Source organism: Bombina bombina, chromosome 6, assembly GCF_027579735.1.
Source record: "Bombina bombina isolate aBomBom1 chromosome 6, aBomBom1.pri, whole genome shotgun sequence".
Classification (NCBI taxonomy): domain Eukaryota; kingdom Metazoa; phylum Chordata; class Amphibia; order Anura; family Bombinatoridae; genus Bombina; species Bombina bombina.
In genome coordinates this window covers 1048768894-1048785372 of record NC_069504.1, presented here as the reverse complement: position 1 = coordinate 1048785372, position 16479 = coordinate 1048768894, and the positions used below count along the sequence as shown (strand labels likewise).

Below are 16479 nucleotides of genomic sequence, written 5' to 3'. Positions count from 1 at the left end.
TGTCAGAAAATCCAAAATTCTCTCCTTTTGCCTCTCTCTTCAGTCTACTGTTCGGCCATCAGTGGCTCAATGTATGGAGGTAATTGGTCTGATGGTCGCTTCCATGGACATCATTCCATTTGAGAGCTCTGCTATTATGCATGCTCAGACAATGGAATGGAGACCATTCGGATCTGTCTCAGAGGATAGATCTAGACCAGTCGACAAGAGACTCCTGTGGTGGCTTTCTCAGGACCATCTGTCTCAGGGTACATGTTTCCGGAGACCTTCCTGGGTGATTGTGACCACGGACACCAGCCTGCTAGGCTGGGGAGCAGTCTGGGAGTCGTTAAAAGTGCAGGGACTATAGACCCGGGAGGAGTCTGCTCTCCCCATAAACTTCTTGGAGTTGAGAGCGATTTATAATGCTCTGATGGCTTGGCCTCAATTGTCCTTATCCCGGTTTATCAGGTTTCAGTGGGACAATATCACCTCAGAGCATCTGTAATTCTAATAGCTCCTGCATGGTCTCGCAGGATCTGGTATGCAGACCTAGTGAAGATGTCTTCTCGGCTGCTTTGGAAGTTGCCTCTGAGGAAGTACCTTCTAACTCAGGGTCCATTCCTCCATCCAAATCTCGTTTGTCTGAAGCTGACTGCTTGGAGATTGAATGCTTAGTTCGTCTAAGCGTGGAGTTTCTTAGTCGGTCATTAAGACCATGATCCAAGCTCACAAGCCTGTTACTCGAAAGATTTGCCATAAGGTATGGCATAAATACCTTTTATTGGTGTGAATCTAAGGGCTACTCTTGGAGTAGGGTCAGGATTCCTAGAATTGTGTCTTTTCTCTAGGAAGGTCTAGAGAAAGGGTTGTCAGTTCTCTAAAAGGTCAGATTTCTGCATTATCTATTTTGTTACACAAGCGTCTGGCGGATGTGCCAGATGTTCAATCTTTTTGTCAGGCCCTGGTCAGAATCAGGCCTGTGTTTAAACCTGTTGCTCCTCCTTGGAGCTTTAATCTTGTTTTTAAAGTTTTGCAGCAGGCTCCGTTTGAGCAAATGCATTCCATAGATATTAAGTTGCTATCTTGGAAGGTTTTGTTTCTTATTGCTATCTTTTCTGCTTGGAGAGTTTTGGAACTCTCGGCTTTGCAGTGTGATTCGCCTTACATTATCTTTCATTTGGATAAGGCGGTTCTTCGTACTAAATTGGGGTTTCTTCCTAAAGTGGTTTCGGATAGAAATATTTATCAGGAAATTATTGTTCCTTCTCTCTGTCCCAATCCTTCTTCTCATAAAGAATGTCTGTTGCACAACTTGGATGTTGTGCATGCTCTAAAATTCTACCTACAGGAGACTAAGGATTATCGCCAGTCTTCTGCCCTGTTTGTTTCTCAGGAAAGTGTAAGGGTCAGAAGGCTACTGCTACTTCTACTTCTCTTTCCCTCTGGTTGAGAAGTATGATTCATTTTGCTTTTGAGACTGCTGGACAGCAACCTCTTGAGAGAATTACAGCTCATTCCACTAGGGCTGTCTACTCTTCTTGGACTTATAAAGATGAAGCTTCTGTGGAACAGCTTTGCAAGGCTGCAACTTGGTCTTCTCTTCATAATTTTTCCAAATTTAATACTTTTGCCTCGGCTGAGGCCTCTTTTGGGAGAAAGGTTCTTCAAGCAGTGGTGCCTTCTGTTTAGGTCTGCTTGTCTGGTTCTCCCTCCCTGTTCATTTTGTGTCTTCTAGCTTGGGTATTGGGTAATTGAATGACACTGTGGACTCTCCATATCTTAGGTAAGAAAACAAAATTTATGCTTACCTGATAAATTTCTTTCTTTCCGGACATGGAGAGTCCACGACCCCGCCCTCTTTTTAATTGCAATTTGGCTTTTTTTTTTGGAGTAAACCTCAGGCACCTTTTCACTCTTGTGTTTCTTCTTTTTCCATTTTCCTTCGGCCGAATGACTGGAGATTATGGGTAAGGGTAGTTACACTTAACAGCTTTGCTGGGGGTGCTCTTTGCCTCCTCCTGCTGGCCAGGAGTTGAATATTTCTTTCCGGATATGGAGAGTCCACGTCCCTACCCTTTTATTAAGAGAGTTATTTTTGACTAAACCTCGGGCACCTCTACACCTTTGTGTTATTTTTTTTCTATTTCCCTTCGGTCGAATGACTGGGGATTATGGGTAGGGGAGTGACACTTAACAGCTTTGTTGTGGTGCTCTTTGCCTCCTCCTGCTGGCCAGGAGTGATATTCCCACTAGTAATTGAATAATGTCGTAGGCTCTCCATATCCAGAAAGAAAGAAATTTATCAGGTAAGCATACATTTTTGTTTTCTCTATTCTCTTCCTTGTTAAAAAAACGGGACATAAGCTCAGGAGCGTGCATGTGTGTGGCAGCAGTTTTGCAAGAATGTTATACACTTGCAATAGCTCTACATTGCAGCATTTAATAATAATAATTAAAAACATTTTTTTAAATTGTATGTTTTGTCTAAATCCTAAAAGAAAAATGTTGGGTTTCATATCGCTTTAAAGGGTTACTAAACCCAAATTTTGTCTTTCATGATTCAGATAGAGCAGCAATTTTAAGCAACTTGTATCAATTTTTCTTCGTTCTCTTTGTATATTTATTTGAAAATGCAAGAATGTAGGTTTATGAGCCGGCCCATTTTTGATTCAGCATTTAGCCACCAATCAACAAGCGCTACCCAGGTGCTGAACCAAAGATAGGCCGGCTCATAAGCTTACATTCCTGCTTTTTCAAATAAAAATACAAAGAGAATAAAGACAGGAGTAAATTAGAAAGTTGCTTAAAATTGCATGCTCTATCTGAATCATGAAAGAAAAAATTTGGGTTCAGTATCCCTTTAACAACATTTCAGTTAGTGCTTATGTTTTTTTCTTACAGCCTGCTTTTTACAGTACATCATTCTTCTTTGTATCATTTATTCACTTTTGCTACATTTAAGGTTTTAAGTCCACGTTCTGATATTGGTGTATACGGCAGCAGCAGGAATAAACGTAGAAAAGTGAAAGAGCTAATGGAAGAAAAGGACCTGGATTTGGATTCCATGAGTGAACTTGAAGAACCATTGGAGGAATCTCGGGATGCTGCTTCTGTGGTAGGAGTTTTCATTGAACTATGAGAAAGGGTGTTAGAATTATTGGAACAGAGACACGGTGTCCATCTAGCTAAGGAAAGCACAATACTATCTAGGGGTTCATATTGTTTTATTTAAATTATGTTTTTACCTGCAAAACAAATTTCTTGTTACACAATTTAATATGATTTTTTTTTCACTTTTGCAGGTTGCTTTATTCAAGGATCAGGAGCATAAAGAAGTTGAAGCCATGCGCTCTCTGCGTGCAGCTAACTTGGCTAAAATGACAATGGTGGACCGCATAGAGGAGGTGCGGTTCTGTGTGTGCCGTAAGGCAGCTAGTGGGTTCATGCTGCAATGTGAACTCTGCAAGGACTGGTTCCACAGCACGTGTGTTCCTCTCCCTAAAACTAGCTCTCAGAAGAAAGGATCTAGCTGGCAATCCAAGGAGGTAAAGTTTTTATGCACACAGTGCATGCGATCTCGGCGGCCTAGGCTAGAGACAATTCTTTCACTTCTGGTCTCTTTACAAAAACTTCCTGTACGGCTACCTGAGGGGGAAGCCTTACAGTGCCTGACCGAACGAGCAATGAGCTGGCAGGATCGAGCGCGGCAAGCTCTGGCCACAGCAGAACTCTCTCGTGCTTTGGCGAAACTTTCTGTGCTGAGTCAGCGCATGGTGGAGCAGGCAGCACGTGAGAAAACAGAGAAAATCATCAGTGCCGAGCTCCAGAAAGCTGCAGCAAACCCAGATCTGCAGGTGAGATTCTGTTATTTTCAATGTTAAGCATTTATGTATGTAAACATTTAAAACAAAGTGCAATTGATATTTAAAAAATATATTACTTTCCTGCTATGAGCTATGTAATACAACCATAATGTTCCTCAAATGGATAATTATTTTCCTACACTTCCTAGCTTGTCTGTAGAACATGTGCACAAGCAGTTATTCAGCATTCACATATCACTGGGGTATTAGCTGTGCTCAGTATTTGGTGGGAAGTATTAAAGGCCAGTAGTAACACCTCTTCAACACTGATCAAAAGCTTAATAGAAGGATTTATTCCAAGCAAAGATTAGCCCGAGCATTATATGTATACTTATTCTTTAAAGCTTTATATTCGTTGTGTAAAGTTTTACTCTGCATTTAGCAGTTTGCTTAACCAATTTGTAATATAGGCCAATCAGAAACAGTTATAAATGGGTCTCTAAAGAGTGCAACTAATGACTATGTTGAGTATAGTAGTGTTTAGTCTTGTTGAGATGTTTATGAATATTAATAATTGATAACATAATGTATTATTAAATAATAATATTTAATCCCAATTAATAATAATAATGAAGTTCTGATAGGTGTAATATTATTGACACAACAAATATAATTATGCATTAACTAGGGTATCAATTATGTTCAAATGTATAATTGATTTATTTCAATGTTTAATAAAAGTACAAAGCAAGTTATAGAAATATTTAAATTAGTTTAGAATTTACCAAATTGTCTGCTACGCATGAGATATGGACACAATATTATTGGAAAAATAAATCTTGACCCTAAATGAATTAAATGTCAAATATCACAGTTAAGATTTACTAGAACAATTCAAAATAAAACAGTACTAATTAATAACAACACGGTAGCTAATTAGCAGAATTTAGTTATTGAGTATGAACCAAAAAAATACCATCAATAGGACTTTTGTTATAACAATTCAAATAAATATCATCAAATGTAATGCCTGATTATTAGGCCTAGCACAATTGTCAGTAGATCACATATAGCAGTTAGAAGCTTTATAATGATTCATCAACGATCCAGTATTCACAATATAGCTCAAATTGAATAATACCTTAGAATATTTTATTATAATTTAAAATACTTCAACAATATTGCTAACAGACCTTTAGTCTCAATGGATAAATTGTCACACGTAAAATATCAAGCAGAGATATAAAATATACTTTCTTTCCTATGATATGGAGAGTCCACAACGTCATTCCAATTTCTAGTGGGATATTCAACTCCTGGCCAGCAGGAGGAGGCAAAGAGCACCCCAGCAAAGCTGTTAAGTGTAACTTCCCTTACCCATAATTCCCAGTCATTCTCTTTGCCTCTGTCAATGGAGGATGTACTGAACCTTCGGTTGCTGCCAACTCTAAGAAGTCTTCTAAGCTGGATAGAGTTTATGATTCTCCTTTTTTCTGATGATGTTTTTCCTGTTCCTAAATAAAATTCAAAAGTTATAGCACAGGAATAGGGTAAACCAGGGGTGCCGTTTTCCCCTTCCCCTGTTTCTAAAAAGATGTTTCTCCAACATAGGTGTGTCCGGTCCACGGCGTCATCCTTACTTGTGGGATATTCTCTTCCCCAACAGGAAATGGCAAAGAGCCCAGCAAAGCTGGTCACATGATCCCTCCTAGGCTCCGCCTACCCCAGTCATTCTCTTTGCCGTTGTACAGGCAACATCTCCACGGAGATGGCTTAGAGTTTTTTAGTGTTTAACTGTAGTTTTTATTATTCAATCAAGAGTTTGTTATTTTAAAATAGTGCTGGTATGTACTATTTACTCAGAAACAGAAAAGAGATGAAGATTTCTGTTTGTATGAGGAAAATGATTTTAGCAACCGTTACTAAAATCCATGGCTGTTCCACACAGGACTGTTGAGAGCAATTAACTTCAGTTGGGGGAACAGTGAGCAGTCTCTTGCTGCTTGAGGTATGACACATTCTAACAAGACGATGTAATGCTGGAAGCTGTCATTTTCCCTATGGGATCTGGTAAGCCATGTTTATTAAGATAGTAAATAAGGGCTTCACAAGGGCTTATTAAGACTGTAGACTTTTTCTGGGCTAAATCGATTCATTATTAACACATATTTAGCCTTGAGGAATCATTTAATCTGGGTATTTTGATAAGATTATATCGGCAGGCACTGTTTTAGACACCTTATTCTTTAGGGGCTTTCCCAAATCATAGGCAGAGCCTCATTTTCGCGCCGGTGTTGCGCACTTGTTTTTGAGAGGCATGACATGCAGTCGCATGTGTGAGGAGCTCTGATACATAGAAAGGACTTTCTGAAGGCGTCATTTGGTATCGTATTCCCCTTTGGGCTTGGTTGGGTCTCAGCAAAGCAGATACCAGGGACTGTAAAGGGGTTAAAGTTAAAAACGGCTCCGGTTCCGTTATTTTAAGGGTTAAAGCTTCCAAATTTGGCGTGCAATACTTTTAAGGCTTTAAGACACTGTGGTGAAATTTTGGTGAATTTTGAACAATTCCTTCATATTTTTTCGCAATTGCAGTAATAAAGTGTGTTCAGTTTAAAATTTAAAGTGACAGTCACGGTTTTATTTTAAAACGTTTTTTGTACTTTGTTATCAAGTTTATGCCTGTTTAACATGTCTGAACTACCAGATAGACTGTGTTCTGAATGTGGGGAAGCCAGAGTTCCTTCTCATTTAAATAAATGTGATTTATGTGACAATGACAATGATGCCCAAGATGATTCCTCAAGTGAGGGGAGTAAGCATGGTACTGCATCATTCCCTCCTTCGTCTACACGAGTCTTGCCCACTCAGGAGGCCCCTAGTACATCTAGCGCGCCAATACTCCTTACTATGCAACAATTAACGGCTGTAATGGATAATTCTGTCAAAAACATTTTAGCCAAAATGCACACTTATCAGCGTAAGCGCGACTGCTCTGTTTTAGATACTGAAGAGCATGACGACGCTGATAATAATGGTTCTGAAGGGCCCCTAAACCAGTCTGATGGGGCCAGGGAGGTTTTGTCTGAGGGAGAAATTACTGATTCAGGGAACATTTCTCAACAAGCTGAACCTGATGTGATTACGTTTAAATTTAAGTTGGAACATCTCCGCATTCTGCTTAAGGAGGTATTATCCACTCTGGATGATTGTGACAAGTTGGTCATCCCAGAGAAACTATGTAAAATGGACAAGTTCCTAGAGGTCCCGGGGCTCCCAGAAGCTTTTCCTATACCCAAGCGGGTGGCGGACATTGTAAATAAAGAATGGGAAAGGCCCGATATTCCTTTCGTCCCTCCCCCCATATTTAAAAAATTGTTTCCTATGGTCGACCCCAGAAAGGACTTATGGCAGACAGTCCCCAAGGTCGAGGGAGCGGTTTCCACCTTAAACAAACGCACCACTATACCCATAGAAGATAGTTGTGCTTTCAAAGATCCTATGGATAAAAAATTAGAAGGTTTACTTAAAAAGATGTTTGTTCAGCAGGGTTACCTTCTACAACCAATTTCATGCATTGTCCCTGTCGCTACAGCCGCGTGTTTCTGGTTCGATGAGCTGGTAAAGGCGGTCGATAGTGATTCTCCTCCTTATGAGGAGATTATGGACAGAATCAATGCTCTCAAATTGGCTAATTCTTTCACCTTAGACGCCACTTTGCAATTGGCTAGGTTAGCGGCTAAGAATTCTGGGTTTGCTATTGTGGCGCGCAGAGCGCTTTGGTTGAAATCTTGGTCAGCTGATGCGTCTTCCAAGAACAAGCTACTTAACATTCCTTTCAAGGGGAAAACGCTGTTTGGCCCTGACTTGAAAGAGATTATCTCTGATATCACTGGGGGTAAGGGCCACGCCCTTCCTCAGGATCGGCCTTTCAAGGCCAAAAATAAACCTAATTTTCGTCCCTTTCGTAGAAACGGACCAGCCCAAAGTGCTACGTCCTCTAAGCAAGAGGGTAATACTTCTCAAGCCAAGCCAGCTTGGAGACCAATGCAAGGCTGGAATAAGGGAAAGCAGGCCAAGAAACCTGCCACTGCTACCAAGACAGCATGAAATGTTGGCCCCCGATCCGGGACCGGATCTGGTGGGGGGCAGACTCTCTCTCTTCGCTCAGGCTTGGGCAAGAGATGTTCTGGATCCTTGGGCGCTAGAAATAGTCTCCCAAGGTTATTTTCTGGAGTTCAAGGGGCTTCCCCCAAGGGGGAGGTTCCACAGGTCTCAGTTGTCTTCAGACCACATAAAAAGACAGGCATTCTTACATTGTGTAGAAGACCTGTTAAAAATGGGAGTGATTCATCCTGTTCCATTAGGAGAACAAGGGATGGGGTTCTACTCCAATCTGTTCATAGTTCCCAAAAAAGAGGGAACGTTCAGACCAATCTTAGATCTCAAGATCTTAAACAAGTTTCTCAAGGTTCCATCGTTCAAGATGGAAACCATTCGAACAATTCTTCCTTCCATCCAGGAAGGTCAATTCATGACCACGGTGGATTTAAAGGATGCGTATCTACATATTCCTATCCACAAGGAACATCATCGGTTCCTAAGGTTCGCATTCCTGGACAAGCATTACCAGTTCGTGGCGCTTCCTTTCGGATTAGCCACTGCTCCAAGGATTTTCACAAAGGTACTAGGGTCCCTTCTAGCTGTGCTAAGACCAAGGGGCATTGCCGTAGTACCTTACTTGGACGACATTCTGATTCAAGCGTCGTCCCTTCCTCAAGCAAAGGCTCACACGGACATTGTCCTGGCCTTTCTCAGATCTCACGGATGGAAAGTGAACGTGGAAAAGAGTTCTCTATCTCCGTCAACAAGGGTTCCCTTCTTGGGAACAATAATAGACTCCTTAGAAATGAGGATTTTTCTGACAGAAGCCAGAAAAACAAAACTTCTAGACTCTTGTCGGATACTTCATTCCGTTCCTCTTCCTTCCATAGCGCAGTGCATGGAAGTGATAGGTTTGATGGTAGCGGCAATGGACATAGTTCCTTTTGCGCGCATTCATCTAAGACCATTACAACTGTGCATGCTCAGTCAGTGGAATGGGGACTATACAGACTTGTCTCCGAAGATACAAGTGAAACAGAGGACCAGAGACTCACTCCGTTGGTGGCTGTCCCTGGACAACCTGTCACAAGGGATGACCTTCCGCAGACCAGAGTGGGTCATTGTCACGACCGACGCCAGTCTGATGGGCTGGGGCGCGGTCTGGGGATCCCTGAAAGCTCAGGGTCTTTGGTCTCGGGAAGAATCTCTTCTACCGATAAATATTCTGGAACTGAGAGCGATATTCAATGCTCTCAAGGCTTGGCCTCAGCTAGCGAGGGCCAAGTTCATACGGTTTCAATCAGACAACATGACAACTGTTGCGTACATCAACCATCAGGGGGGAACAAGGAGTTCCCTAGCGATGGAAGAAGTGACCAAAATCATTCTATGGGCGGAGTCTCACTCCTGCCACCTGTCTGCTATCCACATCCCAGGAGTGGAAAATTGGGAAGCGGATTTTCTGAGTCGTCAGACATTGCATCCGGGGGAGTGGGAACTCCATCCGGAAATCTTTGCCCAAGTCACTCAACTGTGGGGCATTCCAGACATGGATCTGATGGCCTCTCGTCAGAACTTCAAAGTTCCTTGCTACGGGTCCAGATCCAGGGATCCCAAGGCGGCTCTAGTGGATGCACTAGTAGCACCTTGGACCTTCAAACTAGCTTATGTGTTCCCGCCGTTTCCTCTCATCCCCAGGCTGGTAGCCAGGATCAATCAGGAGAGGGCGTCGGTGATCTTGATAGCTCCTGCGTGGCCACGCAGGACTTGGTATGCAGATCTGGTGAATATGTCATCGGCTCCACCATGGAAGCTACCTTTGAGACAAGACCTTCTTGTTCAGGGTCCGTTCGAACATCCGAATCTGGTTTCACTCCAGCTGACTGCTTGGAGATTGAACGCTTGATCTTATCGAAGCGAGGGTTCTCAGATTCTGTTATCGATACTCTTGTTCAGGCCAGAAAGCCTGTAACTAGAAAGATTTACCACAAAATTTGGAAAAAATATATCTGTTGGTGTGAATCTAAAGGATTCCCTTGGGACAAGGTTAAGATTCCTAAGATTCTATCCTTCCTTCAAGAAGGATTGGAAAAAGGATTATCTGCAAGTTCCCTGAAGGGACAGATTTCTGCCTTGTCTGTGTTACTTCACAAAAAGCTGGCAGCTGTGCCAGATGTTCAAGCCTTTGTTCAGGCTCTGGTCAGAATCAAGCCTGTTTACAAACCTTTGACTCCTCCTTGGAGTCTCAACTTAGTTCTTTCAGTTCTTCAGGGGGTTCCGTTTGAACCCTTACATTCCGTTGATATTAAGTTATTATCTTGGAAAGTTTTGTTTTTGGTTGCAATTTCTTCTGCTCGAAGAGTTTCAGAATTATCTGCTCTGCAGTGTTCTCCTCCTTATCTGGTGTTCCATGCAGATAAAGTGGTTTTACGTACTAAACCTGGTTTTCTTCCAAAAGTTGTTTCTAACAAAAACATTAACCAGGAGATTATCGTACCTTCTCTGTGTCCGAAACCAGTTTCGAAGAAGGAACGTTTGTTGCACAATTTGGATGTTGTTCGCGCTCTAAAATTCTATTTAGATGCTACAAAGGATTTTAGACAAACATCTTCCTTGTTTGTTGTTTATTCCGGTAAAAGGAGAGGTCAAAAAGCAACTTCTACCTCTCTCTCTTTTTGGATTAAAAGCATCATCAGATTGGCTTACGAGACTGCCGGACGGCAGCCTCCCGAAAGAATCACAGCTCATTCCACTAGGGCTGTGGCTTCCACATGGGCCTTCAAGAACGAGGCTTCTGTTGATCAGATATGTAGGGCAGCGACTTGGTCTTCACTGCACACTTTTACCAAATTTTACAAGTTTGATACTTTTGCTTCTTCTGAGGCTATTTTTGGGAGAAAGGTTTTGCAAGCCGTGGTGCCTTCCATTTAGGTGACCTGATTTGCTCCCTCCCTTCATCCGTGTCCTAAAGCTTTGGTATTGGTTCCCACAAGTAAGGATGACGCCGTGGACCGGACACACCTATGTTGGAGAAAACAGAATTTATGTTTACCTGATAAATTACTTTCTCCAACGGTGTGTCCGGTCCACGGCCCGCCCTGGTTTTTTAATCAGGTCTGATATTTTATTTTCTTTAACTACAGTCACCACGGTATCATATGGTTTCTCCTATGCAAATATTCCTCCTTAACGTCGGTCGAATGACTGGGGTAGGCGGAGCCTAGGAGGGATCATGTGACCAGCTTTGCTGGGCTCTTTGCCATTTCCTGTTGGGGAAGAGAATATCCCACAAGTAAGGATGACGCCGTGGACCGGACACACCGTTGGAGAAAGTAATTTATCAGGTAAACATAAATTCTGTTTTTATGTTGCTGACTCTATTCGAGACTCATGGCGCACTATTCCTAAGGTAGAAGGTGCAATTTCTACTGTAGCTAAGAGAACTACCATTCATATAGAGGATAGTTGTTCTTTTAAGGATCCTATGGATAAAAAGCTGGAACCTTATTTAAAAAAGATGTATGTCCATCAGGGTTTACAGTGACAACCTGCAGCAAATATTGCCACAATTGCGGGAGCAGCATCTTATTAGTGTGACCTATCTGATCTGATTTCAGAAGAGACTACTGTAGAGGAGATCCAAGACAGGATCAAGGCTCTTAAACTGGCCAATACCTTTATCTGTGATGCCAACATGCAGGTAATTAGACTTGGAGCTAAGATATCTAGCTTCACTGTTTCCTTTTAAATACAGAGAAAGTCCACAGCTGCATTCATTACCTGTGGGAATACAGAACCAGGCCACCAGGAGGAGGCAAAGACACCCCAGCCAAAGGCTTAAATACCTCCCCCACTTCCCTCAACCCCCAGTCATTCTTTGCCTTTCGTCACAGGAGGTTGGCAGAGAAGTGTCGGAAGTTTTCGGAATAGTAGTTCCTTATGAGGGGTATCTGCCCTTCGGGATGGAACTGGAGTTTTAAGTAGTCTTGTCAGCCTCTCAGCGAGAGCATGGATGAAAGTTAGAGTCTGGAGATACAGGGAGAGTCTTTCTGCGAAACCATCCAGACTCAGATTAACAGCTGCTATAAGCAATCAGCGTTGACGAGTTTCGCTGACTGCTTTCTTCACTCAAGTCCATGTCAGACTACTATCTGTCAAACTTGAAGAACCGTGTTGCTGTTCCACGGATTGGATTCCGGTAAGATCGTTTCATTTTACACACACATGTTAACGATAGAAGACAGGGTCTCAGTGGGACTCCTTTATCTTTATGGAATCAAGGGTTAATATCTCCCTAGGGAGATTATTGAACAGTGGGGTCATTTTAATCATGTTTGTTATGTGATCTTGATTTCTTTTTTAAGACTCGAGGAGTCAATGGATTATCTCAATTACTAATGGGATATTCACCTCCTGGTCAGCAGGAGGCGGCAAAGAGCACCACAGCAGAGCTGTTAAATAGCCCCTCCCTTTCCTCCCACTCCAGTCATTCTCTTTGCCTGCATTAGTGATAGAAAGTGGCAAAGTGAAGTGTTAGTTTTAGATTCTTCAATCAAGAGTTTATTATTTTTAAAGTAGTACAAAATTGTGCTGCTTTGTTCTAGGGTGTAGCTGTAGTCCATATAAGTCTCTTCAGTAGGGCTTTGGTGGCTTTAGAGCAATGGGAACTTGTGGGACATAATTCTCACTGTGCCTCTCATAGATTTGCTGCCCTGTATGCCTTAGTCTGAGGAAAAGGATTACTCAGCATGCCTTTTTCTTTTTAATGACACGATGAGTCCACGGATCATCTCAATTACTAATGGGATATTCACCTCCTGGTCAGCAGGAGGCGGCAAAGAGCACCACAGCAGAGCTGTTAAATAGCTCCTCCCTCCCCCCCCCCCCACTCCAGTCATTCTCTTTGCCTACGTTGGTGATAGGAAGTGGTTTAATTCTATTTCAAAACTTGACATCAACTCTGGTGACTCATAAGGGACCAAGAGGGACTGTTTGGTGTCTCTTGGTTTATGTTTGTTTATTTTTATTAAAAAAAAATAATTCTGAACCTACTCCGTTTTAAGCGCATGCTGTTTAGGAGTTGTCACAAGATATGCCATAAATGTTCTCCTAATGTGATCCAAATAATTTATAGCCCACATGTGCCCTGCGCTTCTACTCCACCTGGAGTTGCCTTGCATTTCATGCATTGTCTGTCTGATTTTTCTACATTGTCTGTCTGATTTTTCTACTTTGTAGGGAAAAATTCAAGAAGCACATGTATCTTGGATACTTAGGTAGTATCTGAGAGGGAATTCTCAGATTCAGATGGGGTAAGACCTTTATCTGATACTGAGGTTGTTTTCCTTCAAGTTTTGTTGCTTGGATACCTTCAATTATAACTTGTAGAGGTTTTAGCTACCTTGGACGACTGTTACTTCCGGAGTAGTTGATCCTAGAGATTCCAATAAATTATACTAAAGGGGCCCTTCATGGTGGAGGATTTTCCTGTACCAGTTCGGGTTATACTGATATTTGCTCAGGAATAGGAGACCGGGTATCCCTTTTGCTCTCCTTCCCTATTTTTAAGAGGATGTTTTCTATAACAGACTCTATCAAGAAGCCTTTACAGAATGGATATACTATTCCCATAGAGGATAGTAATTCCTTTTGGATGCTATGAAGAATAAAACCTACGGTTGGTATGGCATCTATCGCCAGTGTGGTGGTGTATTAGTTTGATATGTTGTCTGTTTCTGTTGGACAGACATCCCTCTTGTAGGGATAGAATGGTTGCTCTTAAGTTAGTAAACTCTTTTAACGCACAGTTTTCTTAAGCTGGGAGCTATTATTTAGCCTTTGCCGTATTAGCCGCAGATCAGTATGGTTAAATTCTTCATCTGCGGATGTTTCATCTTCAGGATAAGAGATATAAGTGGAGGAACGTCAGAGTGAATTTTGGGTTCTTTCGAGAATTTTAGGGAAATCCTTCCCTCCTTCTCCCAAGCAGGAGCGGTCTAAGCCTTTATAGAAGACCCAATAAGCCTTAGAGTAGGGGAAGTCATTCCCAGAAGCCTGCCTTTTAATCAAAGGACAGCATGTAGGTCAGACTCCCGATTCGGGACCTGATCTCGTAGGGGACAGACTTTCCTTCTCCGCTCAGGTTTGAGTTCGAGATGTTCAGGATTCCTGGGCAGTAGACATAGTGTCCCAGGGATACAGTCTGGTATTCATGGTTTTCCTCCCAGAGGCAGGTTCTACTGTTGAGACTATCTCCAGACCTGACAGAGAGGCGTCCTTACACTGTGTAAAGGTCCTCTCAGTCATGGGAGTGATTCCTCCAATTCCAGTACAGGAACAGGGTCAGGGGTTTTATTCCAATTTATTCGGGGGTTCCCAAAAAGGAGGGAACTTTCAGCCCAATTTTGGACCTCAAGAGTCTAAATACAATTTTTCTACTAGATACGACGAGTCCACGGATTCATCCTTTACTTGTGGGATATTATCCTCCTGCTAACAGGAAGTGGCAAAGAGCACCACAGCAGAGCTGTCTATATAGCTCCTCCCTTGACTCCACCCCCAGTCATTCTCTTTGCCTACACTAAGTAATAGGAAGGGTAAAGTGAAAGAGGTGATAAAATTATAGTTTTTAATTTCTTCAAGCAAGACTTTATTTTAAATGGTACCGGTGAGTACTATTTTTTCCCAGGCAGCAGATGGATGAAGATTTCTGCCTGGAGACTGATGATCTTAGCAGTTGTCACTAAGATCTAGAGAAGTTCCCACAGAAGGGCTGAGGAGTACTTAAGAAACTTCAGTGTGAGGAACGTTTTTCATGCTACAAGCATTGAGGTATGTTCAGTCATTTTTTTTTCTGGAGAGACTGTGTTATTTCAGAATTGGCTGACAGTATTCCCATAAGGGAAGAGGTAAGCAGTAATCTTAATATGAAAGAGAAGGGTATTACTGGGACCTGTATGTTGGGCTGAAAAGATGGCTGACACTGATGGCATAATGTTTGTTGGGCAAACGATTTTATGTTTGGAGGACAATTAACGTTTTTTCTTTTGTGTGAAGCAAACGTTTTTATTATTATGGCAATGGAGGGTGCACGTGGCTTATTTTAGACCTGGGTATATTGAAACCCACATGGCTAGATTTTAGACCGCTTTGTAGCGGTTTCTTTGCAAGGCTGTGAGACATCAATGTAGATGGGCGGGGCCTATTTTCACGCCTCAGTTGCGCAGTTGAATTCCCCATGCAAGCAGCAAGCTCCAGCTCCGGTGGGCCTCAAAGGAAGGATTGGGCCTAATCGAAGTGTTAAACTGGTTTTACAGTCCCCTGAGGGCAGGTAGGCACCACAGCAGAGCTGTGGCAAGGTGCAGGTTTTTTTTTTTGGTTAATCATAACGTTTTCTTGAATAACGTTTTTGTCATTAAGGGTTAAGTATTCCTTTCCTTGTGGTGCAATCTTAGCTGGCAAGATAAGACACATATATACTCAAATTGAGATCATTTTATCATTTTAAAGCAGTTTTGGAAAATTTGTATGCTTTTTTTCTCTTAAAGGCGCAGTACCGTTTTTTCAGATTGTTATTTTTTTCACTAAATAAAGTGTTTTCAAGCCTGTTTGTGGTCATTACTAGCCTGTGTTAACATGTCTGACATTGAGGAAAGCCAATGTTCCATGTGTTTAGAAGCCATTGTTGAACCCCCACTTCAAATGTGTCCCTCATGTACTGAAAGGGCCTTACATTGCAAAGAACATATTTTAGCTGATAAAAGTATGTCTCAGGATGATTCTCAGTCAGAAGAGAATCTGGTTATGCCATCTGCTTCTCCCCAAGTGTCACAACCTTTAACGCCCGCCCAAGCGACGCCAAGTACTTCTAGTGCGTCTAATTCTTTCACCCTGCAAGATATGGCTGCAGTTATGTCTACTACCCTTACAGAGGTATTATCTAAACTGCCAGGTTTACAGGGTAAGCGCAGCAGGTCAGGTATTAGAGTAAATGCTGAGCCCTCTGACGCGTTATTGGCCATCTCCGATGTACCCTCACAGTGTTCTGATTTGGGAGTGGGGGAATTGTTGTCTGAGGGAGAGCTTTCTGATTCAGGAAAGATGTTCCCTCAAACAGACTCAGATGTGACGGCCTTTAAGTTTAAGCTTGAACACCTCCGCTTGTTACTCAGGGAGGTCTTAGCGACTCTGGATGATTGTGACCCTATTGTCATTCCACCAGAGAAACTGTGTAAAATGGATAAATATCTGGAGGTCCCTACTTACACTAATGTTTTTCCTGTCCCTAAAAGAATTTCGGACATTGTTACTAAGGAATGGGATAGACCAGGCATTCCGTTCTCTCCCCCTCCTACTTTTAAGAAAATGTTTCCCATATCAGACACCATTCGGGATTCGTGGCAGACGGTCCCTAAGGTGGAGGGAGCTATTTCTACCCTGGCTAAGCGTATAACTATACCCATTGAGGACAGTTGTGCTTTCAAAGATCCTATGGATAAAAAATTGGTGGGGCTTCTAAAGAAATTGTTTATTCATCAGGGTTTTCTTCTACAACCTATAGCGTGCATTGTTCCAGTAACTACTGCAGCAGCTT

At 42.3% G+C, this 16479-nt stretch overlaps 1 protein-coding gene across 4 annotated transcripts in view; it reads left to right on the top strand.

The window, feature by feature from the left end:
* Nucleotides 1-16479, top strand: part of KDM5A (lysine demethylase 5A) — a 389966-nt gene that overhangs the window by 223180 nt on the left and 150307 nt on the right. For all 4 annotated transcript variants that reach the window (XM_053718826.1, XM_053718824.1, XM_053718825.1 and 1 more), the window contains 2 exons: nucleotides 2945-3097; nucleotides 3285-3836. In XM_053718826.1, the coding sequence (XP_053574801.1) occupies nucleotides 2945-3097; nucleotides 3285-3836 (705 nt within the window). The remainder of the gene's footprint in view (nucleotides 1-2944; nucleotides 3098-3284; nucleotides 3837-16479) is intronic.